This window comes from Pararge aegeria, chromosome 20 (assembly GCF_905163445.1).
Source record: "Pararge aegeria chromosome 20, ilParAegt1.1, whole genome shotgun sequence".
Classification (NCBI taxonomy): domain Eukaryota; kingdom Metazoa; phylum Arthropoda; class Insecta; order Lepidoptera; family Nymphalidae; genus Pararge; species Pararge aegeria.
Genome location: NC_053199.1, coordinates 936,621 through 955,386, shown reverse-complemented (window position 1 = coordinate 955,386; position 18,766 = coordinate 936,621). Strand labels below are relative to the sequence as shown.

Below are 18,766 nucleotides of genomic sequence, written 5' to 3'. Positions count from 1 at the left end.
ATGGTTTTAAACTAAGTTTTTCTCCCCCCAGGATCTCAAGCCAGAGTCTGAGCCGTCTGTCAGTCAGTGCGCGCTGTGAGGTGCGAGTGTGGTGGCGAACGAACTAACACACACGTTACGAATACCGGCGACCCCTACACTGTGAACGCAAGTCTTTATACTGTAAATTAATAATAGAAAAAAAAATTGCAAGAATGAAAAGTTAAATAGTAAAATAAATTTTTTTTTTTTGTAAACCTGACTTTGTTTTGAATTGTAGTTTTTGAAAGTTTGATTGATATTTTATTTTTTGGGTCCAACTAAATGGATTATTGACTAATAATATCGACACTATCCTAATCAGATGTGAAATTATTTCGGCCGATATAACAACTGTTTCGTACTAAATGTACTTGCATTCCACTCAGTCGTATTCATAGACTACTTTTGATAGCTGTTACTAGGCCCTGCCTTAGAAACGGCATTGAAACCTTATCATTGACGTAACAAAGCAAATTTCGTGTGTATTTTAATATCTTAATGCTAAGATTTCAAATTAATCTTCTAAAACATTTTTCTAATTAGCACAAACACGGTTTAATCTTCAGTAACCTGTAGCATATAATGATATAATACTTTGAGTACACAATATATAATTTGTAAGGAAGAAATTAAACGATTTTATTGCTGTTCATATAATGTCCAAATTTTATACCTAGTAAATTGTATAAATTAAAGGACAAAAAAGCCAACTGTAAATTGGTACCAAAATAAAAATTTTTTTGCAAACAAAATATATGGTAAAAAATTTATGCACTGGTGACTGTCTGAACGTCGAAGAATCAAGAATTTAGAATTTCAATAAGCGAACCGTGGCCGACTGGGTTAAAAGTTAATACCCACTGGGATATATTATCGGGTTCGAGGCCCACAAATGTTAATATGTATTTAATATTTAAATATATATATATATATATTAGTTCGTGAGTTTTTAGTTCCTCTTTTAAATTATTCGTTCTTGTAAAATTAAATAGAATATAATTTTAAAAAAACAATGTTGTAATGTCGTCCACCATACAACTTAACTCTTGTGATGTAAATTACTGTAAATATATAGAGAAATATAAACTAGATTAAATAAATAGTTAAGAACGGTTAGATTACGATTTTTTTTATGCCTTGATAAGTTGTAAGTAAGTATCAAAACATAACAAAAAAAAGTTTGGCAACACAATGGAGAAAGTTATATTTTGACATTTTTCTTTTTAATTTTATTTTAATCAACTTTTTTATTTAAAATATTGTGTACAGTTGCAATGTGATTATAGTAACTAATAAGGTTTTCTTTTGTTTTTTGTAATTTCTAGTTGAGTTAAATTAGAAAGACAGAAAATAATCACTTTACAGCTAGAGTTATAATAGACTAAGCCTATTTTCGAGATAAAATATAAAGAAAACAACTCATATTTCTGTTTTATTTTATATTCTCCTTTTACTTAATTTATTAAAATTACCATAAGAATGGCCGCATGTTGGTTTTCACGACTGAAGCGTTTATAATTGTATGCGCCAAGTTATATTAAGTTATTTAAGATTTTTATTTCGAATGAGTGGACTGTATTTTTTGCGGTAAATTGGTGTACAAAAGAAAGATACAAGGAATCAGAGCACAAGGAAGACAGCACTTACTTGACCTTATTTTTCATGGGTAGGAGCACGCCGTCCGTTGATCCAAATATTCCTCACGAAGTCCTCTCTTCTCGAACACCACCACTTATGTTATATTTCGGCACACACATAAATATGGGAATTATGCTTAAAAGGATCTCATTGAAACTTTTAAGGTATATTATGATATTTTATGGCTTATTTTCAGGCAGCCAGTAAACTCGTATTGCCCGTTACTTTTCGCAATCGGAAAGCAAGTCGTCCGCAAACGTCTTAATCGTTTGCTTCCGTTAATTTAAGTGACAGCTCTGCGTTCTAGTGTTTTTGAGGCGTATGAGGGCGCCAGTCTCTTCACGGAGAATCGTTCAGTGCTGTTTTAGGTTGGATATGGGAGAATAGGAACACCAATGAAATTTTAAATTATTATTTAAGACTTAATTATAACTTGGCGCAACCATCCACCCGCCCTTAAAGGGTCACCTTTAAGAAAAGCTCTCATAAGGTATGAGGTAGAATTGCCTCTTTTAAGAACGCGTATTGCGCATGGGCGTATTTCATATAAGTATGTGTATATTTACGAAAGTATATTAAAAAATATTAATTATTTGTAGAATTATTATAAAAGAGAATAAAGTCTTAACGTATGAGCTACTTAGTACTAAATTATGAAACTATAATTGTTACGCTTATTGCGTCGGAAGAGGGCATAAGCGAACGACCGGACGGACGTAAGTTCTCCCGGAAATTTTAACGGTCGCTACGCGTATGACGCCGTCTTTCGAGGGATGCACTTTCTCTACTACTGCTAGAGGCCAAGCCAGAGGCGGTACGTTGTCATTTATAACTACGACGACAGTTCCCGGCGTAATAGGTACGGAAGGCGTATTCCATTTCAAACGAACTTGCAATCCGTGCAAATATTCCATCCTCCAACGATTCCAAAACGATTGGACCATTTTATCTATTAACGAGTACCTGTCAACCAAGTTAATTTTGTCTGGATTGACATCAGGCGCAGGCAAGGAGAATAGAGGCGCAGTATGTAGGAAGTGACTTGGAGTAAGAGCCGAAGGTTCGGCAGGGTCAGAGCTTAGTATTGTTAGCGGACGCGAATTGAGAAGACATTCGACCTGAATGAGCACAGTGCAAAGTTCCTCATAAGAAAGGAGCTGTTGCCCTATGACCTTGAACAGGATCGTCTTAGTCACCTTGATCATACTTTCCCATGAACCTCCAAAGTGTGGGGAATTGGGACAGATGAATTTCCAAGTTATGCTATTTTCAGCGCATTCCTGCTCTAGCTTCGGGTAATATTCTTCTCTTAGAAATTTATAGAGGTCCCGAAGGTAAGAAGCAGCACCCTGGAAGTTTTTAGCATTGTCGCTATGCAGCACCTGAACAGGACCACGACGTGATAGGAATCTTTTAAACCCGGCGAGGAAACTGGGGGTGCTGAGTGAGGTAGCAACCTCAATGTGCGTAGATCTCGTAGTGAGACACGTGAACAGCACAATATAAGCTTTCTCGCTGTGTACGCCACGGCGGCGTACAGGAACGTATGGTATAGGGCCTGCATAATCGCAGCCGGTGAAACTAAAGGCTTTCAACGCTGGACGTGTACGTATATCAGGAAGATCCGCCATCAGCGGAATGGTTGGACGCGGTTTAAATCTAAAGCAAGTATTGCACATATGTACTCTTTGCCTGACAATACGGCGTGCCGACAGAATCCAGTACCTCTGACGAAGCAGGGCCATTAGGAGTTCGGGTCCAGCATGTAAATGTTTAATGTGGTAATAATCAATGATTATATTTACCACGTGGCCATTGCGAGGCAATATAACCGGATGTATTTTTTCAAAGCTAAGTCCAGAGTTGGCGAGACGACCACCAACGCGGATAAGTCCATCATCAATAAATGGTCTTAGGCGATTAAATGCCGGTGAACATGTTTTATTATTTTTAATAAGAGAATATTCTTCAGCAAAATGCTGATTTTGCAGAGCGCGAAGCATTCTATTCTCTGCGAAATTTAAGTCGTCAGCGGTAACTGCACTAGTGCCGCGACGAGGCAGTAATTTAGCAAATCTACAAATGTATACAATTATACGTAGAAGTTTGCTCCACGAAGAAAAACGGAGAGCAAGCTCGTGTAAGTCGTTCGGGAGTATAGGTTTACGCACAGTGTGTATAAGAACCTTCTTCTCGGGTACGTCTTCAATAGACTCTCCCTCTAGAGTTTTGAGTGGCCACTGAGACGGATGCATTGATGCCCATGGTGGACCATGCAGCCACAGAGGGTGTGAGAGAAGCTTCTCAGGAGTTACACCTCTCGATAGAATATCAGCAGAGTTCTCAGTGCCAGGGCAATGATAAAAGTTGTCTGGTGAGATATTCTCAGTTATCTGTACAACGCGATTCGCGACAAAAGTCTGCCATCTATGCGGTGAACTTTTTATCCAATATAGGGCGACTTTGGAATCGAGAAATGCATATGTAGCCTTGATTGGGATACGCTCAGAGTAAGTGTCATGTACTGTACGAAGCAATTTCGACAGTAGGACGCCACCTAATAGTTCGAGACGAGCAATTGAATGAGGTTTCGTCGGCGAAACTTTACTTTTCGCACAAGCAAGACGCACAGTGTTACCAGTAGGGGAGCTAACGTGTAAATAAACGACAGCACCATAGGCTGCGAGACTAGCATCTGATAGTCCCAGGAGAGTGACCTCACAGTCTGTTGTCACGCCCACATGACGCGGTATGTGTAGCTTATTTAGAGCTGGCAACTCATCGCAAAACTGTCTCCACATCTTAATGATGTGTGGTGGAGCTACAGTGTCCCAATCAAGATTTAATTGCCAAAGCATTTTAATTAATATTTTGGCATACACGACTGTGGGAGCAACGAAGCCCATTATGTCCCACAGACGGGCAACAGTCGACAAGATGGAGCGCTTAGTGCATGTCACATCGTCGGGCACAGAAATTTTAAAATAGAAAGCGTCATTTCTAGTATACCAATGCAGACCAAGTATTTTATGGTGCATGGTTTTGTCAAACTCCACTTCAGTCGGAAGTTTGTGGGACGCAGGAAGGTTATCTAAGACCTCGCGAGAATTGCTGTTCCACTTAACTAATTCCCACTGTGCACCCTTAAAAAGATCGATCATCTGCAGCGACACAGTGACTGCCTCTAGTTCGCTTGGAAGCGAGAAAGCTACGTCATCCATATAAAGCGCGGGTAGCACAATGCTATTCGCTCGTGGATATTTTGCGCCGTCGTCATTCACCAGCTGTCTTACCGTGCGCAGTGCATGGAAGGGACTGGAAGTGAGACCGAAACAGACTCGATTGAACTGGTATAGCACAAGAGGGTCTTGTGGATTAAAGCGGTATAAGAAGCATTGATAGCGACGATCAGCTTCGCGCATAACGATTTGTAGAAACTGTTCTCGGCAGTCGGCTGTCATTGCCACTGCATGCAGACGAAAATTCAAAATTATTTTAAAAAGATCTCCCTGTAAATTTTGACCGGAATGTAGCAGATGGTTCAGTGCCTTTCCAGAACTAGAACGACAAGAAGCATCGACGACTAATCTCAGTCTCGTCGAGAGTTTGTCTTCACGTAAAATCCCCGTGTGTGGCATCACGTAAATCGGAACAGGATCTTTAGAATCATATGAAGGCGCGGGAGAAATATAATCTTTCGCGAGATAACCTTTTATGACGTCATCATATGCCGACCTCAATTTATTCGAAGCTTCAAGCTTTCTTTCGAGGCAGATGAAACGTTTCTTAGCTATGTCCAAAGAATTCCCTAGGGAATATAGATCCTCTTTAAATGGCAGCCCGACAACGTATCTGCCCGTATCGGGATCTCGGACAGTAGTCGAAGTGTAGAAGTCTTCGCATTCATTATCATCAGGATTCTGAATGGAAGCGGAAGGAAGTTCTTCAAGTTCCCAGAAACGCTTGACTAAAGAGTCAATAGCGGGAGGCTCTTGAACGAAACAACATGTCAAGGCCGTATGAGTATTTATAGTAGGTATCGTAGGCGCATTGCCCATGAACACCAGACCTAACACCGTGCGCAATGCAACGGGCACCGACGGGTCGCGACGTGACGTATGGACGTCGTCGGGGAGAAGCAAATGTGGAAATAGGGAAGCTCCTATTAAAGCATCAATTTTATCAGGTACGCCGTAACTCGCATCGGCAAGCGGAATACCTTTAAGGTGTGATAGGACTGCCGTATCTATCACAGCCGTAGGTAATTTGTCTGTCACTTTATCAACAACAAGTGGCGAGATATTAAAACTAACGTTATCATCAAAACGCGAATAAAACGTCAAGTCAACCGAGCTGGATTGTACAACCTTCTCAATTCCACCGAACCCCTTCACGATAGTACGTTCTGTGAATTTAGTTTGCAAACCCAAGCGATCACAACATTCTTTTGAGAGGAAATCGGCCTGCGAAGCAGAATCCAACAATATACGTATAACTTGCCGTTCACCATTACAGTCGTAAACAGCAACTTGTGCGGTAGCCAATAAGACAGTAGTTCGCTTGTCTTCCACACGATTCATTAAATTGCTATTATACACCTGCGTAGCGCTTGTAGACGGGCTTACGCGCGTAGCGCACAGTGCTACGTCGGCGCGATCATCCGCTACGGGCGATGACGCGGTAACGGTAGGTGCGTTCGGTGGCGGCATGACGGTATTCAACTGAGGCGCGCGGGAATGTTCCTCGCGCTGGTCAAAGTGCAGCCTTTTGTTATGTTTCTGACCACACGAACAGTGCGGGGAGACTTCACATTGCCCGACTTTATGTTTTATAGACAGGCAGTTCACACAGGCATTCTTCTCCTTGACGCACTTAAAACGTTCTTGAGGAGTTAATAATTTATTAAAGTCAACACATTTATATAAATGCGCATGTGTTATATTTCTACATAGACACTTGGACGTAGGCTTATCAACAGTGCTTATATAGGCCTGATACTTCGGCGCATTGCCAGAAGTCCCGTTATTCAAATGTTTTATATTTTTATTATGACGCGTATTAGAAGGGTTTGTGACATTCGTATTCGTACGCTCAAACACCTTCGCGCGTGTTGTGATAAATTCCACAAAGTCGTCGAAAGTAGGTATATTCTTACCGCATTTAATTTCAAACGCGCGTACACTCTCAGTATCGACCCTTTGTGTAGCTATATGTAGTATGATAAGATCAGCTAGGTTATCTAACTTTAGGTTTTTTAAAGCGCTTACTGCGCCAGCGAACCGGTCTATGAAATCTTCAAAGTTAGTCGCAGAGGGAGTCTGAAAACCCTTATAGCGAAATAATTCATGTAGGTACGCGGAAGTCAACATACGTTTATCATCGAACCTATTGACGAGTGTTTGTAAAATGAGCTGATAATTCTCAGCACACGGAGAAATTCCAGCGATTGCGCTTTTTGCCTTCCCTGTCAGCTTCGGTAACAGATAAAATAGCTTTTCTGCATCTGTGAGTGATGGATTATTATCTACTACTGACTTAAAGGTCGTATAAAACATCTGAAAAGATTTAATGTCACCATCGAATTCTAATATCGATATGGGAGCTAGCTTCGGCTTGGCTTTTAGCAGCGCGGAGGTCGCATTATGTATTTCTGGTGTCGTATTTAAAGTTGAGCATTTTGTATGAGTTCGTTTGACCCTATTATACAAAGTCTCAAAAGCATACAGACTTTTGTAATCAGGTTTTGCATCTGAATTTAAGTTTAATAAACGTGTATTATAATCGTCTACAATAGACTCGTACTTTAAACGCAATGAATCAATTTGTGAAGATTCGTCTAGAAAATGTTCTCTTTTTTCAACGTTCGTATGAACATCGGGTTCACGAGATAAGTCAAAGACATTTTGCATGATACCGAATATAGCTTCACGTTTAGCAATTAAGATAGACAGTTTAGTATCCTGAATCTCCTTATCACTTTCGCTAGTTTTAGAATCTACTTTAGGAGGCATTTTACTAAAGTGTAAGTGAGACAATTATCTAACGATCACGAAATACCTATATTTTTATGTGAGTATGATAGGTTAATAGCCAATCATATACTGGTAAATTAAGTAGGTCGCGCGGAGTGCGGATAATATGCGCAAGCGCGCTTCGTTCGATATTACGCGTGGTCGGGTTATATCGAATGTTCGATCGACCAGAGGTTCGTATAGACAAATCTCGACCTTATATGCTAGGTCTTACGACTCTTGAGTAAATGTTTCACAACCGAAGGTACTACAATAATTAATAATTGCAAGTTTTAAGATTTGTTTTAATTGTTAATTCAATTTAAATACACTAATATTTATCGAAATATACATAAATATGTGTAGATAATTAGTATGTCTAACTGGGGAAATAGCTAGCTCAATGCTATAATGCCGCTTATGCCAGTATTACGACAAAGAAAATAGATGACGCAATGACCTATTTTATTTAAAATTATATTATTTCAATTATTAGAGCCTATAGAAGTATTCTAACAAGGAAACTAATGCTTCAATACGTTAATATGAAGGAAATGCTGTAAATATCCGGCTCGACGGAACCAAATAAATATGTATGCGCCAAGTTATATTAAGTTATTTAAGATTTTTATTTCGAATGAGTGGACTGTATTTTTTGCGGTAAATTGGTGTACAAAAGAAAGATACAAGGAATCAGAGCACAAGGAAGACAGCACTTACTTGACCTTATTTTTCATGGGTAGGAGCACGCCGTCCGTTGATCCAAATATTCCTCACGAAGTCCTCTCTTCTCGAACACCACCACTTATGTTATATTTCGGCACACACATAAATATGGGAATTATGCTTAAAAGGATCTCATTGAAACTTTTAAGGTATATTATGATATTTTATGGCTTATTTTCAGGCAGCCAGTAAACTCGTATTGCCCGTTACTTTTCGCAATCGGAAAGCAAGTCGTCCGCAAACGTCTTAATCGTTTGCTTCCGTTAATTTAAGTGACAGCTCTGCGTTCTAGTGTTTTTGAGGCGTATGAGGGCGCCAGTCTCTTCACGGAGAATCGTTCAGTGCTGTTTTAGGTTGGATATGGGAGAATAGGAACACCAATGAAATTTTAAATTATTATTTAAGACTTAATTATAACTTGGCGCAACCAATAATAACCGCTTATTTCATTTTAACTTGTACCTTCGTTACTCTAGCTATTAAGTGTTTCCACAAGCTAGATCTAATATTAATATAAAGAACGCTATGTTGAATGAAAACTTAACACTATTGCCTTTTTGCTCTTAACTAATTATTGCGCTTGTCGAATTTGGACCTATGAACTTTCGGATTATAGTACCAAATCCTCAAAACCGTTGAAGTATTGCAGCTTGATTTCCCTCCGAAAAACAGCCTTTCAAGCGACACGATCAGTGGCACATGAATTAAGTCTGTAGTTCCGCAGGCTGTCCCCGTGTCTGATTTTTACAGTCCTATGTATGAAATTAAATCATTTTGGTACAATAGTCGCTCTAGTATCAATGTGCGCCCAGCCTAAAGTACACACAATGGATACTTGAGAAATTACAAATTTTAGACAACCAAATTCCTTTTCTGGCTAATTTTTTTGTAAGTCTCGTTTTTGACAATATCCAATATAATTTCCACTATTTCATACACTTCTTCATAACTCGTGTACAAGGCCGTAGGGGTCAAGCGTATGACATTAGGGTCTCTGAAATCTGGCACCACACCGCGAGCTTTCAAAGCTATAGAGATCCTGTAACCCTCATCATGTTCTAAACATACGTGACCTCCCCTCTTATCGTCGGCCCTAGGATTACCAATAGTAAAACCATAACTTGCCAATTTTGTGTCGACCAAAAACATCAAATATGCTGTTATATGCAAAGATTTCTTCCTAAGATTGGCCATTCCAGCTTCGTTGAACATTTTTAAGGAGCCTTCCAAACCTGCCATGGAAAGTAGATGTGGTGTGCCTATCAGCCAACCGTTAGCGTCTTGCTGGTGGTCAAAATCTTGCAGTAGTTGAAACTGTGTCTCTGGTTTGTTGCCAAGCCATCCAGCTAAACCAGGCAGATTTTTAAAATGCTTTCTATTTATATAAAGGGCTGAAGTAGATCCTGGACCTCCATTTAAGTATTTATAAGTACACCACACAGCAAAATCTATGTCTAAGGATTTCAAATCAATTTCTATGCTGCCGACTGCATGGCTCAAATCCCAGCCAATTATGATACCTTTTGACTTTGCAGCTTTAGTAACCTTTGCCATGTTTAGAATTTGTGCAGATCTATAGTAAACTGTAGGTAGTAAAATCAAAGCTACGTCTGAAGTCATTGCTTCAATGATATCGTCTTCATCCATCAAAGAGTCTCTACATTTAACAATTTTCACTGCTTCTTTTGGTTCGTAGCCTTTCAACCTCACTTGGCTATCAATTGCGTATTTGTCTGTGGGGAAATTTATATTGTCCACCAAGATTTTATATCTGTCCTTGGTGGGCTTATAAAACGTGCTGACCGCTTGGTGTATGTTCACTGTAGTAGAAGCGGACACTGCTATTTCGTCTGCGTCGACTCCGACTAATCCCGACATTATTTTGGCTAATTCTGCTGAGTACAGAAAATATTTGTTATCGTCCACGTTCCAAATTTTTACGCCTTCCTCTTTCCATTTTTGCATAGCTTTTAATATGGCTGCTTCGGCGTCCCTTGATGCTAGGCCTAAGGAATTTCCGCACATATAAATTGTATCTTTTTTAAGATAGAATCTATGACGGAAATGGCCTAGAGGGTCATTGTTGTCCAAAAAAATTGGGAAGTCTGAACCATCTTTAAACTGTTGATCCATATTGCAGTTCTAGTATTTTACTTAATTTAATTGCGATTAAATCTTCTGAATTCAATGTATTTTAAACAAAACTTGTTGATAACGTAATTATTATTTTACTTTGTTGTTAAACTGCAACGGTAAGTTTCTTAATGTTAAAACTTATTTTTAGGATTGTATATAATACTTAATCAAGTTGCACTTTCATCAAAGGATATAGATTTTCGTGGTGAAGAGATGTACTAATGATACCGTTAGTATTTTGTAACTGCTTTTATATGATAAGTGTGTTTATATGACGCACGTATTGTTCATATCGTGCGAAAGTTATGCGTGTGCCCATGATTTATTTCAACAGTGGGACAAGTAAAAGTAGTAGTTTTCAGAGTTAATTGAAGAAATACATAAATAAGTAAATAAGTTCGGCTTCATAACCTCCATTTATTGATTGATGCGGCTGAGTGTGATTACTTTCAATTTGATACCTTATTAAGAGGAAGAAACTTTTTGCAAAGCCACTCCATTATGTTAGGACACTACTACGTTATTTGCCTGTCCTGCCCCTTGCACACATTATTATCTTTGCTTCTTTTCTTGTTCTAATTATAGAATTGTTCTCCGAATTTCAGCGTCAGGCACGGCTAGAAACGAAGCATTTTACGAATTGATTTATCTATATCCACTTAAAGCTAAATCTAGGGTAGATACTTCTGGGACGTAAGATTGGCAAAATCGACAAGCGTTGCCTGTGTTGATGCTAGTCATTTTTGACTGGCTATCGCTGATATTGACTCGGATGAGCTTAGAATTCAAATATTTATTCCATCGTAACGCAACTCTATGATATGCATGCTCCGATAAGACCAATCAAGTTGAAGCATCTACCAACTTCGTCGTTATCGTATGAGATAAAAATCTTAATGGACAATATGGAAATGTGACAGACGCTAACCGGAAAATATAATAAAGCACGAAATCGCTGAAGGTCTATTGCGTACTGATGCTAAACGACGACACATTCAAAATTCCATGGAAATTGGTGACACCGATATCGTCAGTGTGTGGCCGGGGTACCTCAGGGTGGTATGGTATCTCCTTTACTTTTTGACATTTACATCAACTATATTACTCAAAACATTTCTTCTTTCAATCACATGTATGCAGACGATATTCAAATATATCGCACCTCTGGTCTTGGAAATCTTGTTTCTATCGTTGCTGCTATATAAATAGTGATCTCGATGGCGGCATGGACTTAAGGTCAATCCTGCAAAATTCAAAAGTATAATTTTTGCTAGCCCAGAAATGATCGCAAGGGTCGATTGAGAGTTTTCGGAGCTGGACAGGGAGTTGTCGTGTTTCGTGCATGTGTAAGAATCGAGTAGGAAGTGAAGGTGTTTGCGGTGATGAACTCGTTGCGACGGCTGCTCACAACTTCACAACTTCGACCAAAGTTACGTTAGTACTTTCTCTCTTATCTCATTATTGAATGCGAATGCAAGATATCTTAACCTGGTAGAGAGCTAAATAAACTTCAGCATTTATAATTTTGTTTTTATTCGATTTACCCGTGGCTAATGTTCGGCGTTCCTGAATTTTGACAAAAATCATGTTGCTCGCTATTTATCATTGACAGTATCTGCATGTAGGTACTTTACCTACGGTGTGTTTTTTAATTTAAAAACCCCAATACCGGACACAATTGTACATTTCTTTAAGGGTTATCTGATCTAAGATCCGACGCAGTTGGCGCTGAGTATGTCTCTTTATAAGCCTTTTCATTTACTTGCGGCAATCAAAATCACTGGCGATAAATAAAAAAGTGGTATACTAGCTTTTAAACAAGTTTAAGTGCATTCCTACTCTCTCATAGGAGAAACTGATAAAGCTCAATCTAAAAGCTCATAAAAGAATTCCGGATTCCATCTGAAATTCATATATCATGGCCACCACGTTGACATTCACAGGAAAACAACCAAATAGAAGATCACTGATATCGTGATAGTGTAGGCAATCAAGTCGTAAAAGTGATAGGTTGATTCGGAACGTGGCGGCATTTTAGGTGATAGATGATCCAACCAGTTCTTTCCATGACCCATTATCGGCTAACCCGAAAAGTAGGTTACTTTGAAACAGTCACCCGCTTGCTTGTTTGCTCGCTTTATATAAAAAAAACTTAATTTTTTTTCCAAGCAGTCATGGCGGTAAACGAAGTGACTAGGGTAAACATTTATACTTCCGTACTAAAATCGTTTGAATTTGAAAAATAATAAAAGTAAGAACTTAAAAGTTAAAACATTCAATCGAGGGCTATACCGTGGGCAAATGGATTTATAAGGCAAATAGATCAACACCGTGTAAATAACAGTTTTAGTTAGATTGGCAAAACATACTATTCTGCAAATGTTTTGAGTAAACTGCCGCCGTAGAAAGAACAGAGGTGCACCGCGAGGCGCTCCTTCTGTACTTCAAAAGACCACACATTCCAAACTTTCGAAATTTATGTAGAAATCATCAAGCTCAGCCCAATACAATCATTGTTCGTATAGTTATATTTTCCTAATTCTATGTTAAAAACTTTTATTTATTATGGTTTTATTAGTTTCATACTGGGGATTTATTTTTTTGCCTTTCTGCCTAACTAACAATTACCTATTTTAACTAGTTAGTTCGCCGGCGCCGCGGTGACAAAAAAGGTTTACTTGTAAGTGCGCAGCTGGCTTGATAAGGTTGGGAACCCCTGAGTGTTGAAACACACTACTTCATAGCTATTCATTTGCTATTTGTCTATGGCTCTTACCAGTATTTATTTTGCGTTTGTATTATAATATTTAAAAAAAAATTTATAATTTTTCATCTGACAAGTGTCAGTTTAAAAGTCCCCTAAACTGTACGATCTGCCGAATCGGTGTCGTTACTTTAGACGGCGCCTAAGGTGAGGACATCACATAAGAGTACCTTTCTTTTCTCTACGCATCAACCAAATGGAGTTGATTTAGGAGATTCCTTGGTCTAGTGAAAACGGGCAGTCTTTTTGAATTCGTCAGTACCCTGTATATATATGGCTAAAAATTAGCCATTGACTGCAATCTCACCTATTAGTCATGATGCAGTCTTAGATGATCATCATCACATAAACCTATTACTGGCCCGGTGCACGGGTCTCCTCCTAAAATGAGAAGGGGTTAAGGCCGTAGATCACCATGCTGACCCAGTGCGGGTTGGTGGACTCCACACACCTTTGAGACCATGGATAACTCTTATGGAGATCTCTCAGGCATGTAGGGTTCCTTATGATGTTTTCCTTCACTGTTGAAAGAAGTATTATTTTAATTGCGGACATAACGTACAAAAGTTACAAGGTCGATGAGTTCGAACTCGGCCCCCCGGAAGTGAAGTCGATGTTCTGGCCACTTGGCTATCACCGCCTCGTTTTAGTTGTAGTAAGTATTTACCTGCACTGCAATCTAAAGTTATGTATTTCGTTTATTACATGAAATCCATCACCTCCTATGTATTTAAAGAATTTTTATTCCCATCAAACAAATAGGACCTTTGTCCTATTTGTTTGATGGGAATAAAAATTCTTAGGTAGGAAGAGCATGATTTTAAGGCTAGGAAGTGTTTTTATGCATGTACGAAATGTACGCCACTAGTAATTAACCGCATTCAAAGCACTTACCAGACCTGACCTGGGAAGAAAACCGTATGCTTGCCATTCATATCCTAAGAGTAGGTACTCGAGAGATCATCAAATTTAAAAGTCTCACCATTTTCCACCCTGTAACCTGCAAATCAACGTTACTATGTTATCAGCGAGAATGATCCGTAAAGCCAAGCTTAAGTCATAAAACACTTAACACTGTGATACGGAAACAAACTTGTTTGTATTTATTCAATGTAAGTAATAAAAAAATTATAAAAAATCATTAGGAGTATGTCGCTATGTGAGATAATAATAAACTTAGAAACTTTATTTTTAGGGTTCCTTAACCAATGGATAAAACGGGATTACCAATATTCAGCTGTCCGTCCTTCTGCCTGTCTATGTGACTGTCCGTTTGTCACCAGGCTGTATCTCATGAACCGTGATAGTTAGACAGTTGAAATTTTCACAAATAATGTATTTCTGTTCCTGTTTTCAGAATGTATACTGAATAGCAGAATAAAATAAATATTCAAGGGGGCTCCCATACAAGGGCAAGTTTTTGCACGATATTGATAACGGCACATGAATAGTCACAGAATATTTAGTTTTATATTCACTTTAAAAATAGTAACCGGTCGTCTAGTGGTCAACATTTAACCGTAATTAATTTAAATTGACAGTTTGAACTTTATATGTTCTGTTGTCAAAAATTATACTTTTTCAATCACAGATTTCGCCAAGGCTACATTGTTTATTTATCTTATGCCACTACAGTTTTTATTGATGTACTTAAAAAAAAAATAGCACTATGTACTCCTCTTTATAAACTTTAAGCGTGGGTTATTTCATACACCTTCGTCCACGCAATTTTTTGTAGAAAGGGGTACAAAGTTTTTGCTTGACATATAAATATCTAGATAATCAAATTACAATAATGGATGGCTACAACAGAAACAATTTTTTGCCGTTTTTATAGATTTTACGGAACTCTTCTTGCGCGAGTGTGACTCGCACTTGGCTGATTTTTATTTCCGAGATAAGAGGGTTTATATCACCAACATTGCAGATTGTAATTTGTATAGTCTTTTAATAACTCTTCAGTGTAATAATTTAAAAAAAAAAAAGACAACCTCAAATGGATTAAGCAAAAAATTTTCTTGTAAATATATGTTACCTGTAAATTTGTATGTTTTTTTTAATCTTATAACTAAAAAAAAGATTTATGTTTAAATTTATAAATAGAAGATAGGTTGACAGGTCGAATAAAAAATAACAAGAAGGCAGTCTTCAGCGGGCTTGCTGGTGGAATTCCATTCAATAATGTTTTCTATCAGAGCGATGCATTCGAATAATAAGATAAGCTAAGCCTTAAAGGAAGATAAATAAACAAATATGTTTCCCGCTTAAGAGCGTGTTCTTGGAAATTGAGTGTAATTCCGGAGTTCCAGCTAGTCATGCAGAATAATAAATAATATTATTTTGCCCGCCAACCCGCAAAAGAATAGCGTGGCGGGTGAAAACCAAAAATATTTTTTTTTTAAATTAATTTACAAATAAGCCAAGCAAGTGTATACTAATGAAAACTGCGAATTTTTAATATCTTATTTATTTATTTATTTATTTATTAGTAATCCAACAGCGTTACAAACAATTTTTGTTAAGGGTTTATCTTATTAGTAAAATAAGGCCAAATCTAGATTACATATATAAAGCAATAGGTACAAGTACAAAATATACAAAATAATCACTTACGATATTCACAACAGCATGAATGAGTGTAAGTGGGTGTGAGTGTGCGTAAGTGTGTGCGTGTGTTCGTAAGTGTGCAAAAATGAATGATTTCACATCATTTATTATCTCTCGCGATGCAGTTTAGTTATTTCATTCTTCAATTGTGTTTTCGATAAATGAAATATATCAAGTTTTGAATAAAATTTATTATAGTTTCTTGCCAGACGCAATATTATAGAATTCTGAGCATAATTTGTATTTGACTTGGGGACAACCAGTAAGCGCCGGTGACGTGTTCGAATCGAGGAGGCATTCAATGAGTAGGCTGACAGTAAGCTGGGACAATTTAGTTTGCCTGTCAGAATAGCTTGCAGCAGTAACATATCACTCTGATTTCTTCTTTGTTCTAGAGAATCCATTCCGTAATGAGTACAAGCTTCCTCGTAAGTATCGAAAGTTTTAAAATCTTTAAATGCTAAGTACTTAAGAAACTTATTTTGTACGGATTCAAGTCTTTGGGTGTGTATGATATAATAAGGTGACCAGACGTTGCATGCATATTCAAGTAGACTTCGGACAAAAGCAAAGTATAGCGCTTTGATACATTCAATATTATTAAAATGACGGGTCACTCGTTTAATGAAACCCAATTGTTTAAAAGCTCGATCTACTACAACATCAACGTGTTCATTCATAGATAGCTTTCTGTCTATCTTGATACCCAAGTCTCTAACAGTGTTCACTTTAGGTATCGTTACATCGTTAATTTTATAGTCGAAAATAATTGATGTTTTTTTACGAGAAAAAGTTATTTGATGGCATTTTTTGACATTAACTGAAATTTTATTTTTAGTATAATAATCTGACAACGCATTTAAGTCTTCCTGTAGCTTGTGACAGTCGTCCAGGGTGTATATTTTATAGAAGATTTTTTTGTCGTCAGCAAACATTAAGTGTTGTGCATGACTGAAGCAGTTACCAATATCAAATAAATACGCGTTATATAGAAGCGGACCTAGAATAGACCCCTGAGGCACACCAGAAGGTATTGTTAAAAAGTCACTTCTAGCACTTCCCGTCACAACTGCCTGCATACGATTTCTAATATATGAAGTCAACCATCGAAGCAGGTTCCCATTTATTCCCAAGACGCTCAGTTTTTCAAGTAGGATTATATGATCCACACGGTCAAAAGCTTTTTCGAAATCTGTGTAGATTACGTCCACCTGGCATCTCTCGTCCATACTTCGTAGTACATAGTCAGTGAAAGCAGCCAAGTTTGTAACTGTAGAACGATTTTTCATGAAACCGTGCTGCTCATATGGTATTGATCTAGTAATAATAGGGTTTATGTGTCTGTAAACCGCTGTTTCAAATAGTTTGCTCATCACGTTGAGAATAGATATCGGCCGGTAGTTCTCTATTTTGGTTCTGGACCCACTCTTATGAATAGGAACTATTAGGGCTTGTTTCCATATTTCGGGAAAACAGCAAAAGACGTTAATGGAAAGGTTAAAAATTATGGCTAGAGGCTTAGCCAAGTTGGAAGCACATTTACTGAGAAAAATAGGAGGAATACCATCACTACCCGCTCCTTTATTAGTTTTTAAAGATTTTAGCAGTCTAAGAATATCGTCTTCAGCAAAAATGATTTTACTGAGGGATTCATTATGGGTCAAATTAATAAGGCTAGTTGGGTCATAGGTGTTCGTTGGCTTAACAAAAACGCTCTCAAAGTATTCACTGAACCCACTGCAGATGGAGGTTTCATCTGTGTACGCAGTGTCCCCTCGTGTAAGCTTAGTAGGATACCCATTATTATTGCTCCTTAGGGATTTTGTGTAGGAAAAGAGAAGTTTAGGGTCCTTTAGAATGTAGCTTTGCATACGACGTATATATGAGTTGTAACACTTCTTTTGTACATTTTTTTGCCTGGTCCTTAGTAGTGCGAACTCATCGTAATCACGTGGGTTTTTGCCTTCTTTCCACCGTTTGTGCTTAAGCAGCTTTTCCTTCACTATGTGAGTTAAAGATTTAGAGTACCACACAGGAAAATTTGAATTAAACTTAGCTTTAATCGGGATGTAATTGTTAATAGTTTCGTTGAGAATCGAGTAAAATATTTCAATTACTCTGTCTATTGAGTCACCTACGAGAACTACTTTCCAATTAATTTTAGATAAGTATTCGTTTATTTTAATATAGTCACCTTTAAAAAAGTTTGGCTTGCTTATAGATATCTGGCGAGCTTTGCGAACAAGCAGGTTGGAGAGATTGAACTCAAGACAAGGGTGATACACGTCTTCCGAAACTAAAGGGTTTGGGCAGTGAATAACATCAAAGTCTATGTTGCTAAACAATAAGTCCAAAGTATTATGTTTACTGTTTTTAATGGTATTCTGTTGTTTAAGGCCAGATATATTGCATAAGTCTACAAAATTCACAAAAGCATTCTGTAAGTCCAGTGATCCTCGTTTTTGTATGGTAGGTCCGGAGTCCGACCATGTAATATTTGGTAAATTAAAATCACCAGCTAAGATAAGGAAGTCATTGGGATGCGACGCAACGATTTCTGCTAGTCGTGAAGAGATTGACTCAAGACGAGCAGGTAACAAAACGTCTGGTGGCGCGTAAATTAATCCTATATGGATATTTTGATTGCCTTGGACATTTAGAGACTGGGCAGGTATAGTTGCCCATAGAGCTTCAACTCCAGGGCAGTCCCACTCATGTTGATGTTGTATGTGTAGTTTCTTTGAAGCACACATAACGACTCCACCTCCCTTTGTCTTCGTAGATGAAACAGGATTTCGGTCGCAACGTAAGATATCATATCTATTATCACAAATTTCAGGGTCATAGATACCACTAACTAACC

At 38.0% G+C, this 18,766-nt stretch overlaps 3 protein-coding genes across 4 annotated transcripts in view; 1 reads left to right on the top strand and 2 right to left on the bottom strand.

Moving 5' to 3' along the window:
* LOC120632714 (ATP-dependent Clp protease ATP-binding subunit clpX-like, mitochondrial) overlaps positions 1 to 1,443 on the top strand; it is a 40,141-nt gene extending 38,698 nt beyond the window's left edge. For both annotated transcript variants that reach the window (XR_005659148.1, XM_039902691.1), the window contains one exon: positions 32 to 1,443. Coding sequence is in view for 1 of the 2 variants with exons in the window: in XM_039902691.1 (XP_039758625.1) it covers positions 32 to 33 (2 nt within the window). In the remaining variant the exon portion in view is untranslated. The remainder of the gene's footprint in view (positions 1 to 31) is intronic.
* An 890-nt stretch (positions 1,444 to 2,333) lies between these two features.
* On the bottom strand, positions 2,334 to 7,670 carry LOC120632852. The gene is made up of 3 exons (XM_039902890.1): positions 7,031 to 7,670; positions 6,149 to 6,541; positions 2,334 to 5,878 (listed from the first exon to the last, which is right to left on the bottom strand). Exons 1-3 carry the CDS (start codon positions 7,668 to 7,670, stop codon positions 2,334 to 2,336), a joined length of 4,578 nt encoding a protein of 1,525 aa, XP_039758824.1.
* A 1,162-nt stretch (positions 7,671 to 8,832) lies between these two features.
* Positions 8,833 to 10,739, bottom strand: LOC120632718 (kynureninase-like). The gene has a single exon (XM_039902698.1). The coding sequence runs from the start codon at positions 10,527 to 10,529 to the stop codon at positions 9,249 to 9,251; it is 1,281 nt and encodes a 426-aa protein (XP_039758632.1). The 5' UTR covers positions 10,530 to 10,739; the 3' UTR covers positions 8,833 to 9,248.
* Positions 10,740 to 18,766: the final 8,027 nt, after the last annotated feature.